Genomic DNA, 25,187 nt, shown 5'->3' on the forward strand with positions numbered 1-25,187 from the left:
AAGTAAATTGGAAAGTTGTTTAAAATTACATGCTCTATTTGAATCATGAAAGGTTTTTTTGGACTTGATTGTCCCTTTAAGTAGTTATTGATGGGAGTATTTTTGTAATGCTCTAATGGTCTCCATAGCTCCAACACAAAATACCCCATATAAATATAAAACAATATACAAAAAAAATCAGAAATATGGTATTATTATTTTATTTTGCAAGATTCAGAAGACTCATATGCTACAAAATGCAATCAATGTGTTTACATAGATCTATTGTTTGATTCTCACAGTGATATCCATGCCAAGCCAACATTTCAGAGCAGAATATTAAAATATGGGACAAACCTCTGGAACATGGGACAAAAGTTGAACAAACATGGCTGTCCCAGGAAAAGCGGGACATATAGCAATTATGTATAGCATATATTTATGGTTTAGAAGCAACTTCTAATAACAGATACTTATAATGATTAATGGGAGTACAACACTCGTAATATAAAAAAAAAATTGCACAATATAGAGTAAAAAAAATGCAATTTTATTAGTGGTGTGTCTGCAGAATTGCTACTCTCTAATTCCTTATTCTGTTTAGTGCAGATTTGTTTCATCTGGAACATTTTGGTAAATTAACCCCAGTAAATTAATTCATTCAAAGCCAGAGCTATGCATAAAACTAAAACACAAAGCCCTAGGTTACTCTCATTTGACAGTTTTTGTGACATCAAGTGCTTGGTGTAATATAGAGCAGTGAAATGGCTGCTGGCATATTTGAATCCTCTTTTTTATAATTAATATCCAAAGTTCAGTCTTGTCCTGTGGGGAATTGTTGTGGACTTTGAAAGTACAAAATGAGCTGTAGAAATAATGATAGTTTTACACAGAGCTTTCATTTTGAGTACATTGTCAAAAGTGAGTTTCTGAAACAATTTCCACTGGTTTCAATCATTTGTCAGAATTAATGAAATCTATTTTAAAAATGCATCTATGATTAGAAATCTCCCGCAGAGATCTTTTCTGATGTAAGAAATGAAAACAATGTTAACATATCAATGACATATGAATAACATATGAATGATATCAATGTCTTACCTGGACTTTTAGTTTAGTACTTACCTGCTCTAATTTCTACTTAATGTGTTATTGATGTAATTAAAAGCACCAAGCAGTGGGCTATACTTAATAGAAATATTTTCAATATGTATTATTCATAGTTTTTAAAAGGATTTTTACCTTTTGCTTCTTTCTATCGTTGTTTAACTTTATTCGTGCATCTTCCATTACTTTTTGTCACAGCCTCACAAAGGGGTATCTGCAGGAAGGCAACAGCTTAAAGGGACACTGAACCCAAATATTTTCTTCCGTGATTCAGATAGAGCGTGCAATTTTAAGCAACTTTCTAATTTACACCTATTATCAATTTTTCTTTGTTCTCTTGCTTTCTTTATTTGAAAAAGAAGGCATCTGAAGCTATTTTTTTGGAACCATGGAAAGCATTTGTTTATTGGTGGGTGAATTTATCCACCAATCAGCAAGAACAACCCAGATTGTTCACGAAAAATGGGCCGGTATCTAAACATACATTCTTGCTTTTCAAATAAAGATACCAAGAGAATGAAGACAATAATAGGATAATAGGAGTCAATTAGAAATTTAAATTGCATGCTCTATCTGAATCACAAAAGACAAAATGTGGGTTCAGTGTCCCTTTAAGCTTTGTAGTGGTTGCTAGAAGACACCTTCTCTAGCTCCAGTCAGTTTCTTGCCCATGCTCAGTAGAGGACTTTTTCTAAAACAAAAACAAAAAAAACGTGTGACATTAGAACTTAATTTGTCAGTAAATCCTGTTTAACATTTAAATAAATTGTAATATTTATGCTATTTCTGTTTTTGAAATAAACTTTTTAAAAATGAAATTATGACATTTGTAAATTACCAAAAATAACCGTTATGGAAGTAGCAGCCCATCAAGCCGCTCCTGCTCTTAGATTGTTTTCTCTACTAACAGTTCATCCCATGGGAAGAGCAACAAAATCTGTCTGTCTCGCCTGCTACTAAAACTGCACATGCACATTAGCAAAAGACTGGATTGCTGTTATTTCACTATAGCGATTCAATGTTTCAGTAGTATATGAGATGGGGCAACAAAGGAGTTATCGTTTATGAAATAATTATGAAATAAACAATTAATAAATATGTATGAAATAATCTGCAGCCTTGGAAGTACGATGTTATTGGCATGAACAGTGAATTCTGAGGCGTTGAAACACTACAGTTCCTGTGTAGCTTGATAATGTGCATGCCCAGTAAGTCTTCATCTATCCCTGTCTATTAAAGTACACGCGCCCCTGACACTCAACGAGCTGCGCAATCGATATACAGGAGATTGGTATTATACTATAAAGACGTTATCCACAGTTCCTAATGTTTAATAGAACATTTTTATATATATATATACCGTATATATATATATATACCGTATATATATATATATATATATATATATATATTTATATTAAATTAATCAATGATTGCAAAAATTCGGTATACAAATGAAATGGTTTAACCTTACCCCTTACTGTAAGGAGTTAAATAGCACAGCGAGGCTGACCTATTGCTGAATGCCTCCTCATTTTGGTCAAGACCTGCACTATTACAGGGCTAAAAAACCCTTAAAGTTAAAGTCAATCCTAGCGTTGTACAATCCTTGGCTAAAAATGTTTTTGCTAAGAGGTGATGTTTTCACCTCTTAGCCAATAGCCGTGCGGTAAATCTGGCTCCAAATGGGCGCCAATCCGGATTTACCGCACCGCTATTGGATAAGAGGTGAAAACGTCACCTCTTAGCAAAACAGTTTTTTAGCCGTGGGCTGCTGTAGCTAGTATAGAACAGCGATCGGTTGAAACAAATAAAGGAGCTTTCTACATGAAGTATCTTATACTTCATGAATGAAAGTCCCCTTTATTTGTTTCAATAATCAATTCTAGCGTTTGTACAATGCTAGGATTGACTTTCACTGTAAGAACATTCAACATACAGGGTAGATCTGTATCATTAAGGGGTTAGATGTCCAGGGACACATCCCATAAAAATCTCATTAATGTTGTTTGTCTTTTTTTGCTGTGGGCAGTGACTGGCAAATATAAATTAATTAATGTACTGCTTAAGTAATCACTGTGCAGAACATAGGAGGATCAGGGTTCGGAATTCCATAGAATGTCCTCCTGCTTTTCAGGAATATTAATGAAGATGCACTGATTTTTTCTATGCATAATTAATCATTTTATGGGTTTTATATTATGAGTTGAATATATATCTTTAATAACTTAGCCAAATAATACTATATTTTATACAACTTCATGAATTTAGCCTTGTGCGCAAGACTCCGATAACATCCTTTTAGTCATACCATTTATATGTATCTGAATCTACATGTGTGGAAGTCTTCAAAAGCTTTTTACTAATCATTATATTTTATTTAATGCAGTTCTACCTTAAAGGGACAGTAAACACCTTGTAATTACAAGACATTTCTCTTGTGTTCTATAAAATGACATATCAGCCAAGTCTTAAGGTTTTTAAAATAAATTAACATTCTTTTTATTGCAGTTACTTTCAATAGCCAAACTCCACCCACCATTTGCCTTATTTGGAGGAGCCAATCCGGGCTTTAGTCTACAGATAACAAGGCTAAAAAAGGAGTAGTTTATATCTGATGAAGCCTGTTAGGGATATACAGTATATGTAGCAGGGTTAACCTTCAGAAGTCAGTAAGCTGCATTTCTAGTTCTGAGAATTAAAAATTGTTCAGTTTTCAGAGCTAAATTACATGAAAAAGGTGCAAAATGCTAATGAAAATATGTTGTAGTTTTTCTTTAAGCATAACTAAACATTTTGCATAAAAATCTCAAGCTGTTTACTGTCCCTTTAAATAAACATAGCTACATCTGATCCTCAAGGGCCAGAAACAGGCAAGAAATTCAGGATCTTACTACTTAAAGTGAAAGTAAAGTCAGGGGTTTTGCTCTTTATATATCGAAATTACATGCAAAATAAAGTTAACTTTCATTCATGAATTTTTATACATCTGTTTCTAAATACTTTTTTTCTCTTTCGCATTGTGTGCAAACCGCTAATCGTTCCTACACCCGTGTAATTTTTTAAATTTATTTTGCTGTGATGAATCGATCGGTATCTAACCAATTGGCCCCCCCCACTGGCTTCTCCAGCATCAAGAACAACGTCAACGTCTTCTAATGCGAACTCACTCTGTTTCTTAAAGCGCGTTCATGCTAGCCGCATGCGCATTGACAAAGGGAATCCTGCTCTTTCATCATACAAGTTACACAGAGCTTGCGAGCGTAGCGATTACCCGAAGTAGTGTTATATCTTACAGTAAGTATAGAATGTTAAAACGGCATCATTAGAAAAATAAAGCAATATGTAATATGCAGTTATTTCAACATTATATCCTCAAATTGTGCACCTTAAGACACAGTCTTCACACGATCGACGCTGAAACTCTAAACAATGAATCAAGTGATTTATTGATAGTATGTATCTCAGCGTAGTGAGTGTAAGTGCGCATGCGCAAATTTTATGATATGAGCGTGCATCATTTCGTAATTTACTGTTCTGTCCGTTGAACTATGAAAAGGAGAATGTGAGGGGGCAGAGGAACACACTGCACAATGCGAACGGTAAAAATAAATTTATTTAGATACTTATATTTTTGGCAAAAAAAAAGTTAGCGACTTGAGTGTTTATTAGGAAAGCTAACTGCAGCTTGATTCAATGGAAGCAAAATTAACTTTCACTTTAAACACAAATCAATAAATCATGTTCTATCATACACATTTGACCTTAACCCCTTAATGACAACAGTACTTTTCCATTTTCTGTCTGTTTGTGACAAAGGCTATTTTTACATTTCTGCGGTGTTTGTGTGTAGCTGTAATTTTCCTCTTACTCATTTACTATACCCACACATATTATATACCATTTTTCTCGCCATTAAATGGACTTTCTAAAGATACCATTATTTTCATCATATCTTATAATTTATTATAAAAAAAATTATAAAATATGAGGAAAAAATGGAAAAAAAAACCACTTTTTCTAACTTTTAGCCCCAAAATCTGTTACACATCTGCAACCACCAAAAAACACCCATACTAAATAGTTTCTAAATTTTGTCCTGAGTTTAGAAATACCCAATGTTTACAGGTTCTTTGCTTTTTGTGCAAGTTATAGGGCCATAAATACAACTAGCACTTTGCTATTTCCAAACCACTTTTTTTCAAAATTAGCGCTAGTTACATTGGGACACTGATATCTTTCAGGAATTCCTGAATATCCCTTGACATGTATATATTTTTTTTTAGAAGACATCCCAAAGTATGGATCTAGGCCCATTTTGGTATATTTCATGCCACCATTTCACCGCCAAATGCGATCAAATACAAAAAATCATTCCCTTTTTCACAAATTTTTTCACAAACTTTCGGTTTCTCACTGAAATTATTTACAAACAGCTTGTGCAATTATGGCATAAATGGTTGTAAATGCTTCTCTGGGATCCCCATTTGTTCAGAAATAGCAGACATATATGGCTTTGGCATTGCTTTTTGGTAATTAGAAGGCTATTAAATGCCGCTGTGCACCACACGTGTATTATGTCCAGCAGTGCAGGGGTTAATCAGGGAGCTTGTAGGGAATGTGTAGGGTTAATTTTAGCTTTAGTGTAGTGTAGTAGACAACCCCAAGTATTGATCTAGGCCCATTTTGGTATATTTCATGCCACCATTTCACCGCCAAATGAGATCAAATTAAAAAAAATAGTCAACTTTTTCACAAACGTTAGGTTTCTCACTGAAATTATTTACAAACAGCTTGTGCAATTATGGCACAAATGGTTGTAAATGCTTCTCTGGGATCCCCTTTGTTCATAAATAGCAGACATATGTGGCTTTGGTGTTGCTTTTGATAATTAGAAGGCCGCCAAATGCCGCTGTGCATCACACTTGTATTATGGCTAGCAGTGAAGGGGTTAATTAGGTAGCTTGTAGGGAGTTTGCAGGGTTAATTTTAGCTTTAGTGTAGAGATCAGCCTCCCACCTGAAACATCAGACCCCCTGATCCCTCCCAAACAGCTCTCTTCCCTCCCCCACCCCACAATTGTTCCCGCCATCTTAAGTACTGGCAGAAAGTCTGCCAGTACTAATATAAAAAGGTATATTTGTTTTTTTGGGGGGGGGGTTAATAGCATATTTGCATATGCTGCTGTGCAGAATCCCCCCTTAGCCCCCAATATCATGGATCCCCCATCAAACAGTTCTCTAACCCTCCCCCTCTAGCCTAATGGGCGCCATCTTGGGTACTGGCAGCTGTCTGCCAGTACCCAGTTAAGTAAAAAAAAAGAAGATTCTTTAATTTTAAGCTACTTTCTGTAGTGTAGCTACACCCCCCCACCCCACCCCCCCCTCCCAGAACCCTTCGATTACTTTATAAATAAAATCCCCCCCCCCCTTTTCTCTCAATGTATTATTTTAGTTTTCTGTAGGGTAGTGGTTCCCACCCGCTCCCGCCCCGTGCACGCGCCGCCCGCCACCCCCCGTGCAGGTGCGCGCGTCGTGCGCGCCCCCGGGTACTCCCGCCTCCGATCCCGCCCCCCTCCACATGATCACGGGCCCATTGCAGGCCGCCCACCCGCCTCCCTGTTGCGCTCCCACCCACCAATGATGCTCCGGTGCAGAGAGGGCCACAGAGTGGCTCTCTCTGCATCGGAGGCTTGTAAAGGGGTATTGCAGGATGCCTCCATATCGAGGCATCACTGCAATACCCTCAGAGCTGCTGGAAGCGATCGCAATCGCTTCCAGCACTCTGTTAGACAACTGACGTACCAGGTACGTCTATTGTCATTAACTGCTTGTTAATGCATGACGTACCTGGTACGTCAGTTGTCATTAACGGGTTAAAGGGACATTAAACACTAAATAAATGCTAGATAGGTGAGAATAACATGTAGATGCCTTTTTAAAGTTTCATTAGTTATTTAAATATTGACAAAAGAAATGTAAAATTGTAGTTTATCTATAACACAATGGTAGCTGCCATGTTATAACTTAGGTTACCTTCTCTGCTGTGGCCAATTAGCGTTAGTTATAAATAGGTGACTAGAGTGTGCAGCCAATGGCTGTGTGGAATATAACAGTGTTCTGCACTTCTATTTCTAACAGGAACGGAAAAGCTCACAATTTCAGAATGGAATTACAGGAAAAAGGGAGCAAAATAAATAATGAAAGTATATTGCAGAGTTTTATATTCCCATCTCAAAAAATGCATAGAGGCCAAATTATCAAGTGTCTGTCGGACCTGATCCAACAGTGCGGATCAGGTCTGACAGACATCGCTGAATGCGGAGAGCAATACGCTCTCCGTATTCAGCATTGCACCAGCAGCTCACAAGAGCTGCTGCTGCAACGCCACCCCCTGCAGATTCGCATACTCGATTGGGTTGAATTGTGGCAATTCCTGTCCGCCTCATCAGAGCAGACGGACAGTGTGTGTTACCTTTTCATGCTGTTCGTTAACACTTAAATTACTGTGCAAATAATTTTTTTTAACAATTTGTTAACTTCAAAAACACTAATTATAGTATGTTGCATTGGTCTTGGTATCTAATCATTAACTCCTTAGCAGCCACTGACTAGAACAATGCATGGGTCTAGAATATTTTCCTCTGTATCCTTAACAACTACTAGTAAAACAGAAATTCCCGTTAAAGTATATGAAAATTCTAAATTTACAACTGGGATATGATGTAGCCCATTGTGGGCCAAATTACGAGTGGAGCACAAATGTTTGAGCGTGAGCGATAAGGGGTTTATTGTGGGTGTTTGCGCTTGTCAGGTTTACCGCTGGTATTACGAGTTGAAAGTAAACGCAATTGCTAGAGTGCAATCGGTATTTACGCTAGAATAATTACTGAGGCGTCAGAGCTCTGGTTAACTGTTTCGCAAAACAAAAAAGTGTCACAAAACACATTACAAAGTACAGTTACACTCATATTAACACCATCTAGTAAAAATATTTTAAAAAAAATATTGCACAAAAAAGTTATAAGGGCTCAAAGATGAGGTCTCAGGTGTTAGAAAAAAAAGGCAGGCAAAAGACTTTAACATAGAGATACATACATATACATGTCTAAAGATGTATGTATATATATATATATATATATGGCATTATGTATTTATATATGTGTATATACAGTATGTATTTATACATATGTACACATATATAGACATATATAAAAGTGCATTGGAGCCCTTTGCAGTTAAGTAGATGAAAACATGTAAAAAGCATATTTATGTAATAATCATATTTAATAAAGTGTATATTTACTGTAAATATTTCACATTCCAATGTTCTGCACATAGGGGAATATGTTCTATGTATTTATAAATAGTTATTCCTATATATATCAGCCATAGTAACATTGATTGGAGTAGCCGTGTTAGTCCAGAGATTTAGATATCAAAATAACAAGAGTATTGCATTCAGAGGCGTAACTAGAAACCACAGAGTCAAGGTGCAAGAATCTTAGAAGCCCCCCCCCCCCCTTAAAAAAAAAAAAAAAAAAAGGTGAATTTGTTACATACATATATATATATATATATATATATATATATATATATAATTTTTTTAGCATTTAACACAGAAAAGAAAAATGTGAATCAGATTACATGTCTGCAAAAGGAGTTACCCTGTGCCGGCAGTCTGTGAGATGGTCTGACCCCCTATTACTGTATATAGTGACACTGTTTAACCCACCAGTACTGTCTATAGCGAGTTAGTGACACCGTCTGTAATCTGCTGGTGATTACATACATGCATAAATACACACACACACATAAACACCAATGGGTGAAGCACTAACCCCTGTAGTCAGAGTCACTAGTGAAGCATCATGTCACACTCACATGATATCAGTGCAGGCAGTGGGAGGTCAACAATTTTTATTGGAATTTTTTTTTTTAAGTTGGGCCCCCACCATTGGGGGCCCAGTCGCAGTTGCGACCTTTGCACCCCCTGTAATTCCGTCCCTGATTGCATTGAGCAATGATAATTTTTTATTGGACTAACTATACATATATAAGTTGACAAGCTTTCAAAAGAATTTCTTCCTTTCTCAAGTCTGAAGCAATACCTTGTCAACTTAATCAATAAATGTATAGTAAGTCCAATAAAAAAAGTATAATTTTTCAATGCAATACTCTTGTTATTTTGTTATATATATATATATATATATATATATATATATATATATATATATATATATATATCTATACCTATATATATATATATATATCTATACCTATATATATATATATATATATATATATATATAGGTATAGATATATATTGTACAAAAACAAACATATATAGGACATATTCTTTTATGCGAAGAACATTAGAATGTGAAATATTAATATTTTTATGTCAGGTTAGCGTATATGAGAATATGCGATCGGGTTTGTGCGAGAGTGGGGTGTTTTATTTCCACCTTTTTTCTCCATTTACTTCTATGATGGAATACATGAACACGCACACGCTATTTCTAACTTCGGCTTTTTGCGCTCGTTGGGTTAGTGCGAGAGCATAAACAGTTTACTTTCAAATCATAATACCCGTTAAGCAGCGCTCCATTTGTACTCTGGCCCTGTGTTTGCTGCATTCCTAACAACAAGTATAAAGAAATCTTTTGAACAGGATCAAACAAGTGGCTGCCATTAGCAATTCATGAGTGCTTTCAGATCGCTAGTGATTGATGGGAAGTTGAATGTGTATCTTTAAAAAAAAATCTCAGTAAATATTCATGAAATTTCAAATAAATCACACAAACATGAAAGCATTCTGAACAGCTGTAAATGCCTACAGAGCACTTTATCTAATGGTGCTTATGTGTCTTGTTGGATTAAGTAATTATTCCAGAATTCAAAAAAGGGATGGCATTTACTGTATATTACCAAAATATGTACAGATATGGGGGTCAATTTATGTAAGTGCGAGCGGACATGATCCGATATAGCGGATCATGTCCGCAGCACATCGATAAATTTATCATTGCACCAGCAGTTCTTGTGAACTGCTGGTGCAATGCCGCCATCTGCAGATTCGCGGCTAATTGGCCGCTAGCAGTGGGTGTCAATTAATCCGATCGTATTCGATCACGTTGATTTCTGTCCGCCACCTTAGAGCAGGCGGACAGGTTATAGAGCACTGCTCCATAACTTCTGTTTCCAGCGAGCCTGATGGCTCGATGGAAACACGGGGCGTCAAGCTCCATACGGAGCTTGATAAATTGACCCCATTGTTAATTTATAGAAACAATGCTATGATGCAGAGTGACACACTATTTGAGGTCTGTTCTCCAGATCACAATATAACATTAAAGCATCAGATGCAAACCTTTTGCTTTGTTACATTTATTATATCTAACAAGTAATGTGGTCTTGTTATATATTAAGCAATCATTTCAAAATTAATTATATTTATCCAAAGTACTATACATTAAAGGGCCATCATAGCCGAAAAAGGACATGCTCTAATCCAATCAGCAGTGCTAGTTACATATCTGAGTCATGTGACTAGCACTGCTAATTGGATCAGCAGCGGGTGATAACCCCTTTGTGAGGTTTAAACACACAGTAGTGTAGGGATCAGCAGCAGGTGATAACCCCTTTGTGAGGTTTAAACACACAGTAGTGTAGGGATCAGCAGCAGGTGATAACCCCTTTGTGAGGTTTAAACACACAGTAGTGTAGGGATCAGCAGCAGGTGATAACCCCTTTGCGGGGGTTTAGCACACAGTAGTGTAGGGACAATAGTCTTAACATTGTGTGCTCTAACAAATTTAAGCATTTCATATCACAATCCAAATGATGACTATTATATCTGGGTTACACATAAGCCAGGGGTAGTTGTAAACGTATACTGTCCTGAAAAAGTGAAAAGTCGACGTATGTAGATGTCCTTTAGGCTAAGGACATAACCATAAAACACAATACCATATTCAGGAGTTCATTAGAGTGAAGGAGCTGGTGTTGTGCACAGACCAACTAATTGCAAACCAACTAATCGATTATGAGATTATGAGATTCGTTGACAATTATTTTCATAATCGATTATGACGATTAGCTGTTGCAGCTCTACTTTTGATCATCTAATTCTCAAAAATATTAAGTAAAAGGTTAGAAGAAAATCTTCCATTACGATGAGGAAAAAAAAGAATATATTTTTTCCAGATGGCATTTTCTGTGATGTAATCAGCTATGCAAATTAATGCACACTATGAAATGTTTAGCAAAACTGGCATGTCTGATAATGCAACATTAGATATGATTAATATGTCTCAAAAAGATAAACTTCAGACAACACATACATATCTTGCCAACATAAAAATATGTTTATGACCTAGAGAAAACCAAACAAAAAATATTTACACTCTTGAAACACATATTTTGTGTTATTTGTACCCCTAATTTTTACTATTTAGACCTAGAAATAGTGGCGTCTGTCCTGCAAAAACCTACTGTCTGGCCATATTAATTTGTTGTCTGCTCTAAATCAGACTTCAAGAGACATTAAATCCAAATTTCTTTCATGATTCAGATACAGTGCATTATTTTATAAAAGGTTCCAATTGTATAAAATTGTATGTTCTGGTTGAATCGATACATTTTAGGTTTTATGTCCTTTTATGTCAATTTATTCTTTACTCAACTCAGATTTTGAAACAGCTAAGCTTGACTGATTTGTAAGCGAGTCATTCAATCTACAATCTGAATTTTGTATTTTATTTTTAACCCCTTAATGACCACAATGTACCCTGTATGTCACTGGTCCTTAAGGGGTTTTTCAGGACATAATAGCACAAGTCTAGAAAGAACACACTATTAATGCTCTCCCTCCAGCAGGCTTTGTGGACTAGAGCAGTCTCAACGCTGGTGGCAAGACCGCGCTATAAAACAATCAAGTTCCAAAAAAAGGCCAGTGACATACAGGGTACGTCGCTGGTCCTTAAGGGGTTAACTGACTATGGCCTCGATCACAATCTATCAGCTGCAGCTTTCTCTGGCGAAAAGGCTGCCGTTTAATTTGAGGCAATCACAACATCGCGTTTTCAAAATCTCTTTCCAGGATTTGCAAACAGGTTTTCGGATCCTCAATAAAAGCCCTATTTCTCCTGAGGGGCTGAAAAGTACATGGCGATCATAATACATTTTAGTAACTTTTAACACGCTTTTGAGGACAGTTTTTTTTTCTCGAATTTACCACCTCTAGGCACTTAATAAATCCTTGAAAAGGGCATTTTGGACATCTTTAAAACTATTTCACAACTATTTACAAACAATTTATTGGCTTTCTTTATTCAAATTTTATGGTATTCATTTATAAAAGCTTGTTCATGAAAGTGAGTTTTAAAGTGCTTGCGCCTCCATTATTCTACTCACGGTCACAAATGCTTGTTTTAGTTTACACGTTTAATAATGTAGGCGCAAGCACTTTGAAATTCTCTCTCATGGTTGTGTTTGGACTTAGAGTGCATGGAGGCGTGCCCCTTAGAAAAACCTGTTCATAAACGTGCCATCTTGTTTAAAGGTCTCCATGGCAGATACAATTAGCAAGGTAACAGGCTCATAATTTAAATTATGTTAAAATATAGTAAAAAAAAGATATTATAAGATGATATGTCCTTTCCATAGAAACCTGTAGTCGCCATCTTGTTTTCAGTTCACGCCAAAATGGAAACGGTGTTTTAACAAACAATAGATGTAAATATTGTCAAAAACAATTCCTGTTACAGTTGAAAAGTTGATAGAAAAATGGTGCACAGTCTGCCCATCCTGAAAACATAAAGGATGCATTTAGAGGGTTTAGCAGTGGTGCAGATAAAAAACTATTACAATACTTTCCTATGAATGGGAGTATTTCTCTTGCAAAGAGAACAAAAGGGCTACTTTAACCTTAAAGGGTCAGTAAACCTTAAAAATAATGTTATATAATTCTGCACATAGTGCAGAATTATATAACATTACATTAGCCAAACTTTTTAAATCATAATATTGCCTTTTTATTTTGTAAAAATATTGCTGTTTTACAGACCCGCTCTCTGTACTCTGCTGAGCGGGTCTGTTGTTTTTACTGAGGGCATCGGGCCAGCTGTATAGTCACAGCCCGGCCCGACCGCGCCATTAGACACAGTGCAGCTCGCTCCTGCTCTGTCTAACAGCGGGAGCGAGCTGCACTGTGTCTAATGGCGCGGTCGGGCCGGGCTGGGACTATACAGCTGGCCCGATGCCCTCAGTAAAAACAACAGACGGTATTTTTACAAAATAAAAAGGGAATATTATGATTTAAAAAGTTTGGCTAATGTAATGTTATATAATTCTGCACTATGTGCAGAATTATATAACATTATTTTTAAGGTTTACTGTCCCTTTAAGAGGTGCGAGTGAGCTATTTTATCAGCCAGTTTCAGGGGGAACTCCCAATTTCTATTTTGAAAATAGGCACTTAACACATTAAAAGATTTTTTGAGGAGATTTTCTGTTGAAAACATGTTCGCGGCTGCAGGCTTTTAAGAAACTAAATGATATAGCATTCTGATCACTTAAGAAACACTCCGACCAATTTGGTTAGAAATATATGGAGTTGACACAGTGCAAAGTGCTGGACTATAAAAACTTTGGCAGGTCAGACATGAAAACCCATGCTGATACTCGTAAGCACTGCCCTCAGAAAATTCTCTGAAAAAGTCCCTGTGAGTTGCAACATATCTCTTAGAAAATAATAGAGCCCCTTTCAAAGTGAAACCTTGCTGGGGAGAGTGAAATTAGCTGAGAGCGGGAGTTGCACTGTGAAAAGGAAATACTGCAGCCAATACAAATTGTATTACTCTGCTTTAAGAGTATAGAAACTTGCAATCACCTCTGTTTTTGTAAATGTGTTTTTCTATTATGGTAATAAGTGGTTTGCATATGTTCACAAAATCTCGACAAATTTTAGATTTGCAAGAAAAAGACAGTGAAATCTGCGGGGGGGGGGGGGGGATTTAGAATACACCACAGACCTTGTGAAGGAATTTCAACTGCTCTGTTTATCCCACTAGCTGAGGTGGGGTAATTTATTTTACAATAAGGGAAATATGATTTGAATATCATATTATAAATATGAATTTAATATCAGTTTTTGCATATTTTAGTAAGATTTCTACAGTGCACCTTGAAGGAACAGTCTAGACACAATATTTATTCTTTAATACATATTGTTACATACCAGACAAGCATTTTGCAACAAGTTCCACATCATTAAGCTTGTAAGAAGTACAAGAAAGTTTTAAATAATCATAGTTTGTTAGCAGCCAAAAATGTCCGTCAAGTTCTGCCCACAGCTTTCTTTTTGTCCAGTTAGCTGTTTTCTCTTATGACAGTTTAGCAGTGCACATTTATTATTTTTCAGTTAGCTATTTCAAATTAAACATGCACAAATCAGTGTGTGCGAGTAGGAAAATAGGTGTACGGAACTTGGCGGCCATTTTCAGCTCCTAACAAATTATGAATATTTTTCAAATGTTTCATGTATTCCATATAAGTTTATAGATGTGGGACCAGTTGCAGGATGCTTCTATGGTATGTAACAATAAGCAATCAAAATGATGTATTGAGTCTAGACTGTCCCTTTAAATTATTTTGTGCTGCACACTTTCAATATGATTTTTCATGTTTCCCTAAAATACAGTTTGCGGAACAATTTCATTATGATTTTATAGAGTAATTACAAAATCAAAGGTTTTACTGTGTTTTTATTTCAATATTTAATTTATACAGTTTTTAAATTACCTTTTTTGTGAGACCCATTGTAATGCATGCATCACTTCTTCTTAAAAGGATATTAAACCCAAACTTTTTCTTTTGTAATTCAGATAGCACATGCAATTTTAAACAACTTTGCAATTTACTTGTATTGTCTAATATGATTTGTTCTTTTGTTATCCTTTGTTGAAAAGAATATCTAGGTAGTATCAGGAACAACTAGGGAAGACATAAAAGCCCTACCATTTGAAAGAGCGTGCAATTCTCTTTCAATTCTGGGGTCTTGATCACCTGTAGCTGGCATGGGAGTTGAGATTGAGGGGTTTGAATAAACATTTGTGGCAATGTCACCGGCAGTCCCATTGATGGTTTGGGAGTGCCGCCCACGAGACCACCAATGATCCCCAGCCTGTAGTGCAGGTGATCACCAAAAACAGCCTCTGAACCTCAATCCCCTCGTCATGCACCTACATGGGGGCCCATTTATCAAGCTCCATATGGAGCTTGAGGGCCCGTGTTTCTGGCGAGCCTTCAGGCTCGCCAGAAACACCAGTTATGAAGCAGCGGTCTAAAGAACACTGCTCCATAACCTGTCTGCCTGCTCTGAGGAGGTGGACAGAGATCGCTGCTATTCAACCTGATCGAATACAATCGGGTTGATTGACACCCCTGTTAGCGGCCGATTGGCTGCGAATCTGCAGGGGGCGGCGTTGCACTAGCAGTTCACAAGAGCTGCTGGGGCAATGCTGAATGAAGAGAGCGTATTGCTCTTGAGCATTCATCAAGGTCTGTTGGACATGATACGCAATGTTGGATCATGTCCGACAGGCCTTTCCTAAATAGGCCCCATAGTATGCTCTATATGAATCATGAAAAATGGGTTTTATGCCGATTAAGGAAACTCTGTTAACCATTTTTATGCGCATGACCAGACAGTAAACTGTTGATATCTAATGCTCTAGCAAATTTATAATATTGTTAACAGTATTCTTGCAAAATTGCTGCCATTTAGAGCTGCAGACACGTGCATGCTTGTGAGCCTAATTGTTCAATTTGTATCCTTGTTGAAAAGCAGACAAAGTAAATCTGATAATAGAAGTAAATTGCAAACTTTAAAGAAAAGGTAGGCTCTATCTGAATCATGAAAGAAAAATTTGGAGTTTCATGTCCGTTTAACTCATTTCATAGTGAACGCACACACACCACTATGAACAGACCCCAGTATTTAACATAAAATATTACATTGCAGTTACTAAATCCAATTTTTTTTTCTTTCATGATTCAGATAGAGCATGCAAGTGTAAGCAACTTTCTCATTTACTCCTATTATCAATTTTTCTACATTTAGCAACCGCTACCCAGGTTCCAAAAATGTGCCGGCTCCTACGCTTAGATTCCTGCTTTTTCAAATAAAGATAGCAAAAAAAGAAGTTGGGACCAGAAGTATTTGCAGTGCTTTGTACGTGTGTTTATTCAGTGTGCAGCATTTGTAGCCTACGTGTTCCTAACACTGAGAATGCTCCTGAAATATATCTGCTTGTTTTTATTCAGACTTACAGACTCCGCATAATCCAGCAAATTCTCATCTGAAGAAATGGTTTGAACATCTTTCTACAAACTTACATTTTAGTCATTGTGGAGCATGTTAGTAGAAGTAACGCTAGCCCTCTAGCCACAGTGGGGAAAGCATCCATACCTGCATGCCCTTTGGCTCTTTATTCCTATAAGGGTGGGAGTCTGCTGAACTTATATGACAGACTCTCTAACACTTTTATAGGTTTGAGAGATTTCACATTCTTCAGTGCGTATAATTTATATTAAAAAAACCAACATGATTATTACCGCTTTTCTTTTTTCTTACAGGAGGAACGTTCTTCTTACTGTATATGTCATCATATGGCCCATTATTTGTAGATATTCTGTTTTAAAGTGTTTTGAACTGTCAACAGCAGAAATAGTTGCAGAAGAATCGTACATTATGCGTTTGATCACAATCTGTTGTTTGGTAATTATTTATATGGTAATGGGTGTTAACGAAGCGTTTTCTATGTCGATGTGATCACAATCAGCAGCACATTTTCATTATTATTTTGGTGAAAAATGGCCATATGGCAGTCTTGTTATTCTGATTTCAATCCAAATTCTCAGTACTTAAAGGGACAGTCCACACTAAAATTGTTATTATATTAAAAATATTGATAATGCCTTTACTACCCATTCCATTAATATACTTTTAAATATTTACACCTCTAAATTCTGCCTATTTCTAAGCCTCTTATCACATGCTTTTTTTATTTGCTTTTTACAACAGGAGAGTACTAGTTCATGTGGGCCATATAGATAACATTGTGTTCACACCTGCGGAGTTATTTAAGAGTCAGCACAACACAGCACTAATTGGGTAAAATGCAATAGATAATAACTAAAAAGTCATGTGATCAAGGAGCTGTCAGAAGAATTTTATTACAAAGTACCCTGAAAGGTTTTGAATGTAATTTTTTTTGTTGCGCATGAAATTAACCACCCTATTCGATGACAATTCACTAAAGATTCATATACTTTCTGGATGATCAATTAAAGTAAAAAAAATTCTAATGAGCTCTTTTACACTAATAACTATTGGCAAAATATATAACCCAACAAACACACGTCATTATAAATCTTAGGGTCAGATACACACGTATGTCTATGCAGCACGAGTTAATTGCACACATGCCACCTATTAGCTACACACTTCTAAAAGGGATCAATAGACATACAGGTCATTCAACCTGTGGTGTAAACGCAAAACCCATCAAAATATATTAATGCAAAAAAAAAATTTCAAAATGTTAAAGATTAGCAAGGCAGATAATAAGCTCAAGATTATCATCAAACATTTTATGTGTGTAGTGAAGAATAAACATGTTATTGTCTTGTTACACATATAATGAAGGCGGCACACATTTCTATATGCTAACATAATGGCAAATAGCACTCATTAAACCACAGTACACATGATGTTTATTAGCTTAATTTAATGACAGTGAATGTTGGTAAGTCCCTCCTGGCATGCTGCAAACGTTTAAAGAAATGCCATGTTGTCACTAATCTGGCAGGCATCAGGCAATAACTGTGACACTTAAGTCATTTATTCCTTGTCAGTAAAGATGTTTATGCTGGTCATACTAAAACACATGAAAAGGCAGCATATGGACTGTAACTAAAATATACCAAGACAATAATAAAATGCTTGTGCAGACTATCCCAGTGTTATGAGTGCTTGGGGTTTACTAAATGTCAAAATGCCAAGCTGTGAAATATAAAAATATAGGTGTGCCACATACAGGTGCTTATAACTGTAGTACATTACATAGCAAAGCATTGCATCCCTCTTTGGAAACTCTTGCACACACTGAATCTTTTGTGTATTATGCTTCTTTTTTATTACCTTAACCAATGGAACAGATACCTCAAGCCAATTCTGACGCACACTGGGCCTCCTCTCACAAGCACATTGCCAGAATGGTGTAGTCCAATAGCAACGTTGCTAACCAGCCCCAAAGCCTATGGGGTAAGTATGCACATCTTTTTATTCAGTTTATATCCTTATTTTCCTATATGTATGCTGAGATCCATAAGCAATGGCAAAGTTAAGTTACATATCCTTTTGATACCATAAAGAAATATCACAACTTATCTAGTGATAAAACCACTTTAACGCACCCTCCACTTTGTATTGCAAATTGTCTCTTAAGAGTAGTCATGGTGTAAAATTCTCAAGATTTACTTTAAAAAATGTTTGAAAGAAAAAAACATACATTGTGTGATACTAAATGTGCTTTCATAACAAATAAACTGGTAAAAACATTTGAATTGTTGATAAATTTATCTCAAAAATTCTAATTATAAGATTTTATGATATATATTTGCTAGTAATAGTCAAATTCATTTTATTGATTGGATTTAGGCATCAAAGATCCCCTATAGCACAGTGACATCATGTCAGGAATGCTATGTTCTATGTAGCGTTCACACAACATTAGCTTTATTAGACTAATTTGCTGTTCAAGAAATCATTATTTTTTAATATATCACATGCTCGGTCAGTGTGCTTCTGGCTGTTCAAGGTAATGTGCATTTAGCACTTAAAGGGACATAATACTCAAATGCTAAATCACTTGAAAGTGATGCAGCATAACTGCGAAAAGCTGACAAGAAAATATCACCTGAGAATCTCTATGCAAAAAAGGAAGATATTTTATCTCAAAATTTCTTCAGCTCACCAGAGAAAGTGCTGTGTAAACAGTTATACTTCAGCTCCTGTCCAGCTGCAAGTTGAAAAAAAAACAATAGCCAATCAGCATTAGCAGTGCTGAGGTAATGCTTTGCCTTTGCTGTGATCTCATGAGATTTCTCTGAAATCTAATGAGATTTCATATAACTTACTTAAACTGAAAAGAAAAATAACATGACTGTGCCTGCACATGACAGATGCACACTGCCTAGACAACTATCCTGACTGGCTGCTTAAAGTTGTTTTGCAGTGGGGTGTGAATACTTAGGAAATTTGTGGTAAAATATCTTCCTTTTTTACATAGAGATGTTCAGGTGATATTTTCAGCTATGCTGCATCACTCTCATGTGCTTCAACATTTCGGTATCATGTCCCTTTAACCCCTTAAGGACCGGGCAGTTCAGACTAAGGGGTAAATTTAACAAGCAGCGGATGCTGTTATCTACCCCTGTAGTTTCTGGCTCACTGGAAACAGAAGTTAAGAAGCAGCAATCATAAGACCGCTGCTCCTTAACTTCTCTGCCCCTTTTAGGTAGCGGACTGCAATCATCCTGATCTGATCGGGATAATTGACACCCCTTTCTAGTGGAGAATCGGCCGTGAATGTGCAGGGGGAGGCATTGCACAAGCATTTCACAAGAAATGCTTGTGCAATGTTAAATGCCAACAACCTATGCTGTCTGCATTTAGCGATGTTTGGCGGACATGATTCGCTATATCCCGACATTTGGTAAATTGACCCCAAAGACTTCCCCAAAAGACCAAAGCATTTTTAGACTTTTTGACATCACTACATTTAAACAAAAATAGAGCCTTGTTTTTTTATATACCTATCAAAACTATATATATTTTTTTTTAGTAGACAACTCAAAGTCTAGGCCCATTTTGGTATATTTCATGCCACTATTTCACTGCCAAATGCGATCAAATTAAAAAAAAAACTTTAACTTTTTCAAAAACTTTAGGTTTCTCACTGAAATTATTTACATACTGCTTGTGCAATCATGGCACAAATGGTTGTAAAAGCTTCTCTGGGATCCCCTTTCTTCAGAAATAACAGACATATATGGCTTTGTTATTGCTTTTTGGTAATTAGAAGACCGCTAATTGCAGCTGCGCACCACACTTTTACTATTCCCAGAAGTGTAGGTATTATTTATTTAACTTGTAAGGATAATTTTAGCTTCAGTGTAGAGGTTAGCCTCCCACCTGACACTTCCCACCCCCTGATCCCTCTAATACACTCTCTTCCCTCCCACCCCCCACTGGTCACCTCCATCTTAAGTACTGGCAGACAGTCTTCCAGTATGCAGTTTTACACTTTTTTTATTATTATTATTTTCTTAGTGTAGGCTTACCCCCTTACATTCCCACCTGATCCCTCCCAAAAAGCCTTCTAGATCTTCCACTTCTAACTAATTCCCGCCATCTTAGGTACTGGCAGCTGTGTGCCAGTACCCAGTTATCTACCTTTTTTTTTTGTTTTGTTTTTTGATAATGATAATAAAAACTTTTTTTCTGTAGTGTAGCTGCCCCACCTCATTAACCTACCCCCTCCCAGATCGATATCCCACCCTTTAATCCCCCCTCCACTATAAGAGCCCCCTCTCCCTCCTTCCCCCTCCCTCCTTCCCACTCACTGGCGCTCTAAAAAAAAAATCTGTAGCGTAGTGGTCCCACCCGCTACTGCCCCCTCAAACGATGTGCCGCCCACCCGCCTCACTTCTAACCCTCCCACACCACCAACGATTGGCACCACCGCTGCCCGATGCAAAGAGGGCCACAGAGTGTCCCTCTCTGCATCGGTACCTCTGCCCGTCTATTTCTGCACTGCCCCACTTGTGGGTCATGCAGAAATAGCTAAAAAAGCATAACACATAAAATGATAGAAAAAATGCTAGAAAAGCATAACACATAAAATGTTGACTTTGGATCACTAATTTTTTTATGCAAAAAAAGGCTTTTAGGTAATATTTAAGTGAAGGGCCTTATATGTGTGACTCCAATCATGTGGCACATATTGATGTATTCATGCTTTACTTAATGATGATCTATACTTGAAGAGGTAGGCAACAGCCCCTTCCACATTGTTAGAAGTTCCCTGAAGAGTGATACTTACTCTTTTGGGTCCAGCACTACTTAGAGGAAAATGCAATCCCTTATATGAGAGAGAAAAATCTTGTCTTTTAGATAATGGGTTGCATGTCACTTTAAGAGTCCCTGCAACTCAAGTGACAAGGGAGATTTTGCTGAGGGGGCTGTAGCAGAGACCCCATATCTCTCCATGCCACTGTGAGGGGCAAGGTAAACCTAATTTAAAAGAAAATCCCCTTTTTAAATGATTTGTCACTTGTCCCCTTAGGATGCAGGTGATCAGAGTGAGAAAAGGGCATCTCTGATCACAGTGATAAATGCAAACCTCCTGCACCACTGGATACTTGGGAGATATTACATTTGTGTCATCAGTATAGTGTTGTGATCACTTGTCACAAAAGGCACCTGGGAGGCTTATGAGAAGAGGGAGTGAGGTTATTTAGAGGGCTTTGAATCTCCCTATAAAGCACACTATTGTAGCAAGAGACCACATTTTGAAGAATTTTCTCTTTCTAATGTGGGGTCTCATTTACCTCTTATTTTAGGTGATTTGTGTAAAAAAAAAAAGACAGCATTACACACATCCGATATCTTTCAAACCACTTTACGTAGCAGGTCATTCCCATAGGATTGGCATTCACCTGTCTGTTTAGTGAGGTATAGTGTGCTGTGATCTTTCAAAGGAATTTTGGCACCTCCAATTAACTAAGCACCAAAAGGGGAAAGTGCTGCCACTTTCAGATAAGGGTGTACTTTCTCAGGTGTCTCGTCAGGTCACCTGATAAACCCATATTTATATTGTATCAAATTATTTTACTCTCACCCCCTGTTTAAAATGAGTGGTCATGTGTCCATTCAGCTTGCAAACCATAGTTTGTGTTTTGGAGAAATGGGGAAACCTTATCAGGGCCCTCATAGTAGAAATGAATCATGAGACCATGAAGTTAGACAGCAGGTTTTATGGCCTTATAGCTTTAAGGTGATTATATTAGTAATTATAATCACTTGCAAGTATAAGCATATTTTTATTTTGCCAGCAGTGATCTAAGGACATAAAATACATTGGTGCACAATGCATGCCATTAAACCTATCTTGGCAACCAAAGAAAGGACTTTACAATAGAGCATTGAAAGCAAGTCATGAAATAAATCTAGTAATCGTCAGGCAAAGGGAAATGAATAATATTAATAATAATATGCATATAAAAGCTTAATAATACAACATTTATGTAAATAAAAATCTACTGTACAATGTCCCTTTAATTGAGCCCCATAATCAGCAATGTATACAATAAACAGAATAAAGCATACAGGATATAGACCGCAGATGTTTTTAATGCAGCCCGGCAAGTGCATTTCTGATAGATGTTGCCCATAGGCAGATGCATACATTGATTAGGGAGAAACAGAGCACTGGGATATATACAAAGGACATCAATTAATTATAAGATGAATCTTAACAAAGGAATACGCCGGCTGAGTCTGTCTGGTAAAACTGCTATGTATCTAAGCAGAATGAAATCATCAGAACTAATGTAAACAAAAGCGATTTTTAAAAAGTTGCAAATTACTGCAGGTTTTAATTTTATATTCTCAGATAGGTGCCCTACTGGTAAAAATGTTTACACAGTGGATAACAACAAAAGCAGTGTTGCAAAACCACAACCGTATAGTGCTCCAAACGTGCATTCTCCCAAACCTACCTTGGTATGCACTTTAATAAAGGATACCAAGAGAATTAGATTAATTTGGTAAAAAAAAAAAAAAAGTAAATTGAAAAGTTTTTGGTTTATTTCATTGTGCATTCTGTCTAAGTCATTAAAGAGAAAATGTTGTGTTGCATGTGCTTTTAAAACCTTTAATTCCAAGTAAGTTTATGAAAGAGCAAAGTAGAAAACTTGTTAAGAGATTTAAGAAGTTGGTCACACTACAGTAAGAGAAACTGTTAGTCCAACCAAGCAGAAATCCGTTTTCTATTTTACTTTTGTTTATAAGGTTTATTTCCTGTTTTTGGCAACTGCTTTATCCTTTTAGAAGAAAAGAAATTGAACTAATATACATGAGCTTCATTAATAAAATGTATAAATCATTTATGTAAACAGGAGCAGCTGAAAGATGATGACATGGACTATATTGTAAACCACGATGAGCTTAGTGCCACCTATGCAGAGAATGGGGCCGCAGCAAATCTGTCACCAACAGCAACAAGGCCAAGAGATGAAGGGAACCCAAGGTCAACAGAAGGAAAAGAAAATGTGCAAGAAGGAGATCTTGGGCTTGGAGGATCATATGAGTTCACAATGCATAAAATGCCAAGTCAGCCTCCCATAGACACAACGGGAGGAAATATCCATATATAGTTCATTTAAAGAGAAAGATGAACAAAAGCATTTCTTAAGATCAGAAAAGTCATACAAGCTTAATATGTTTACCAGGGCTTTAGGACTTTGCCCTATCGCCTCTAGTGAAAACCATCATGTCATTAAAACTCAGATACAGAACCTCTTTACTGAATGGGTTAATATGCAATGAACAGTTAAAGGGATATGAAACCCAAACATTTTATTTAGTGATTCAGATAGAGCATGCAATTTTAAACAATTTCCTAGTTTACTTATATTATCAATTTTCTGCTGTTCTCTGAAAAGCAGGGATGTTTGCTTAGTAGGCAGCCGATTGGAGCACTATAAGGCAACAGTTTTGCAAGAATGTTATCCATTTGCAAGAACACTAGATGGGAGCACTATTTCCTGCCATGTAGTGCTCTAGATGCCTACCTAGGTATCTCTTCAACACAGAATATCATAAGAACAAAGCAAATTTGATAATAGAAGTAAACTGGGAACTTTTTAAAACTGTTATGCTCTGTCTGAATCACAAAATATTTTGTTTGGGTTTCATATCCCTTTAAAAAATAAAACTGTGGATATACTTGAAAAAAAGGAAAGGTGCTAAAATGCAGCAAACCTTAAATGTAACCCATGTAGACTATAGACTATCTGCACAGATGACTCACAGTACCAAATAGTAGGAAATAAATGTATGTGCTCAATATCACAAGAATGACAACACATACATGACTTATACCAACATAGAGATACATTTTCTTCCTATCAAAATTATAAAATCAATTGGGATACACAATGTAGACAGATTTAAACCATCATATTTCAATAGATATCCTTTTTTTTCCCCATTATATTTGGAAATCTGTTTAGCAACAGGAATGTTTAATGATAACCACATTTGAGAATAAATTGATTTATCAGAAATTAAATCACTGAAGTTCTCAAACTATAACACAGATACTGTGAGAAATATGACTGCTTGTAATATCTTAAAAATGGTTTAAAGAACCATATTAACAATATATCCCAATAACAATATATTATCCAAGCATGCATTAATTCAGCTACCATTATTTGTATATTATTATGTTATGCAAAATAATAATGAAATCAATTAAAACTACTATTTTATTAATTGTTTATTGTGAGTTTCCGTTAAGTATTTGTATATTTAGATGTTGATTCCATTCTTGTTGTTAAAATGCTCTAGTATTAAGAAAAATGACTGGTTACTGCTTTTTTCATACCGAGTCTCATTTAACCAAAATGTCACAAGCCAGGCAGATAGCTCAGCATGCTAAGGCACTGTGGCTGAGCTCTGTAGCAACCAAAGGGTTGCAGGTTCGATCCCCAGCGAGGTCCACTTAGCCTTTCATCCTTCCGAGGTCGACAAAATAAGCAGCGCCTTGAGACCCTTACGGGTGATTAGCCGCGCTTTACAAGTACCCAATACATACATACAATCAAGCTAAAGTTTCCCAATGACACCTTAGAAACGTTATTGATAACACTGGCTCTCTGCAGTTGTGTACATTAGGAATTTAAACAAAGCCAGTGTTATGGGCACAGTACAATATTGTAGGGTTACAGGTAGAATATAGTGAC

At 36.5% G+C, this 25,187-nt stretch overlaps 1 protein-coding gene across 1 annotated transcript in view; it reads left to right on the forward strand.

The window, feature by feature from the left end:
* Positions 1-24,717, forward strand: part of SLC9A9 (solute carrier family 9 member A9) — a 1,902,281-nt gene extending 1,877,564 nt beyond the window's left edge. The window contains exons 15-16 of the mRNA XM_053710011.1: positions 18,312-18,417; positions 23,337-24,717. Of these exons, the coding sequence (XP_053565986.1) occupies positions 18,312-18,417; positions 23,337-23,594 (364 nt within the window). The 3' untranslated portion in view covers positions 23,595-24,717. The remainder of the gene's footprint in view (positions 1-18,311; positions 18,418-23,336) is intronic.
* Positions 24,718-25,187: the final 470 nt, after the last annotated feature.

The sequence above is a fragment of the Bombina bombina genome, chromosome 4 (assembly GCF_027579735.1).
Source record: "Bombina bombina isolate aBomBom1 chromosome 4, aBomBom1.pri, whole genome shotgun sequence".
NCBI classification, from domain to species: Eukaryota; Metazoa; Chordata; class Amphibia; order Anura; family Bombinatoridae; genus Bombina; species Bombina bombina.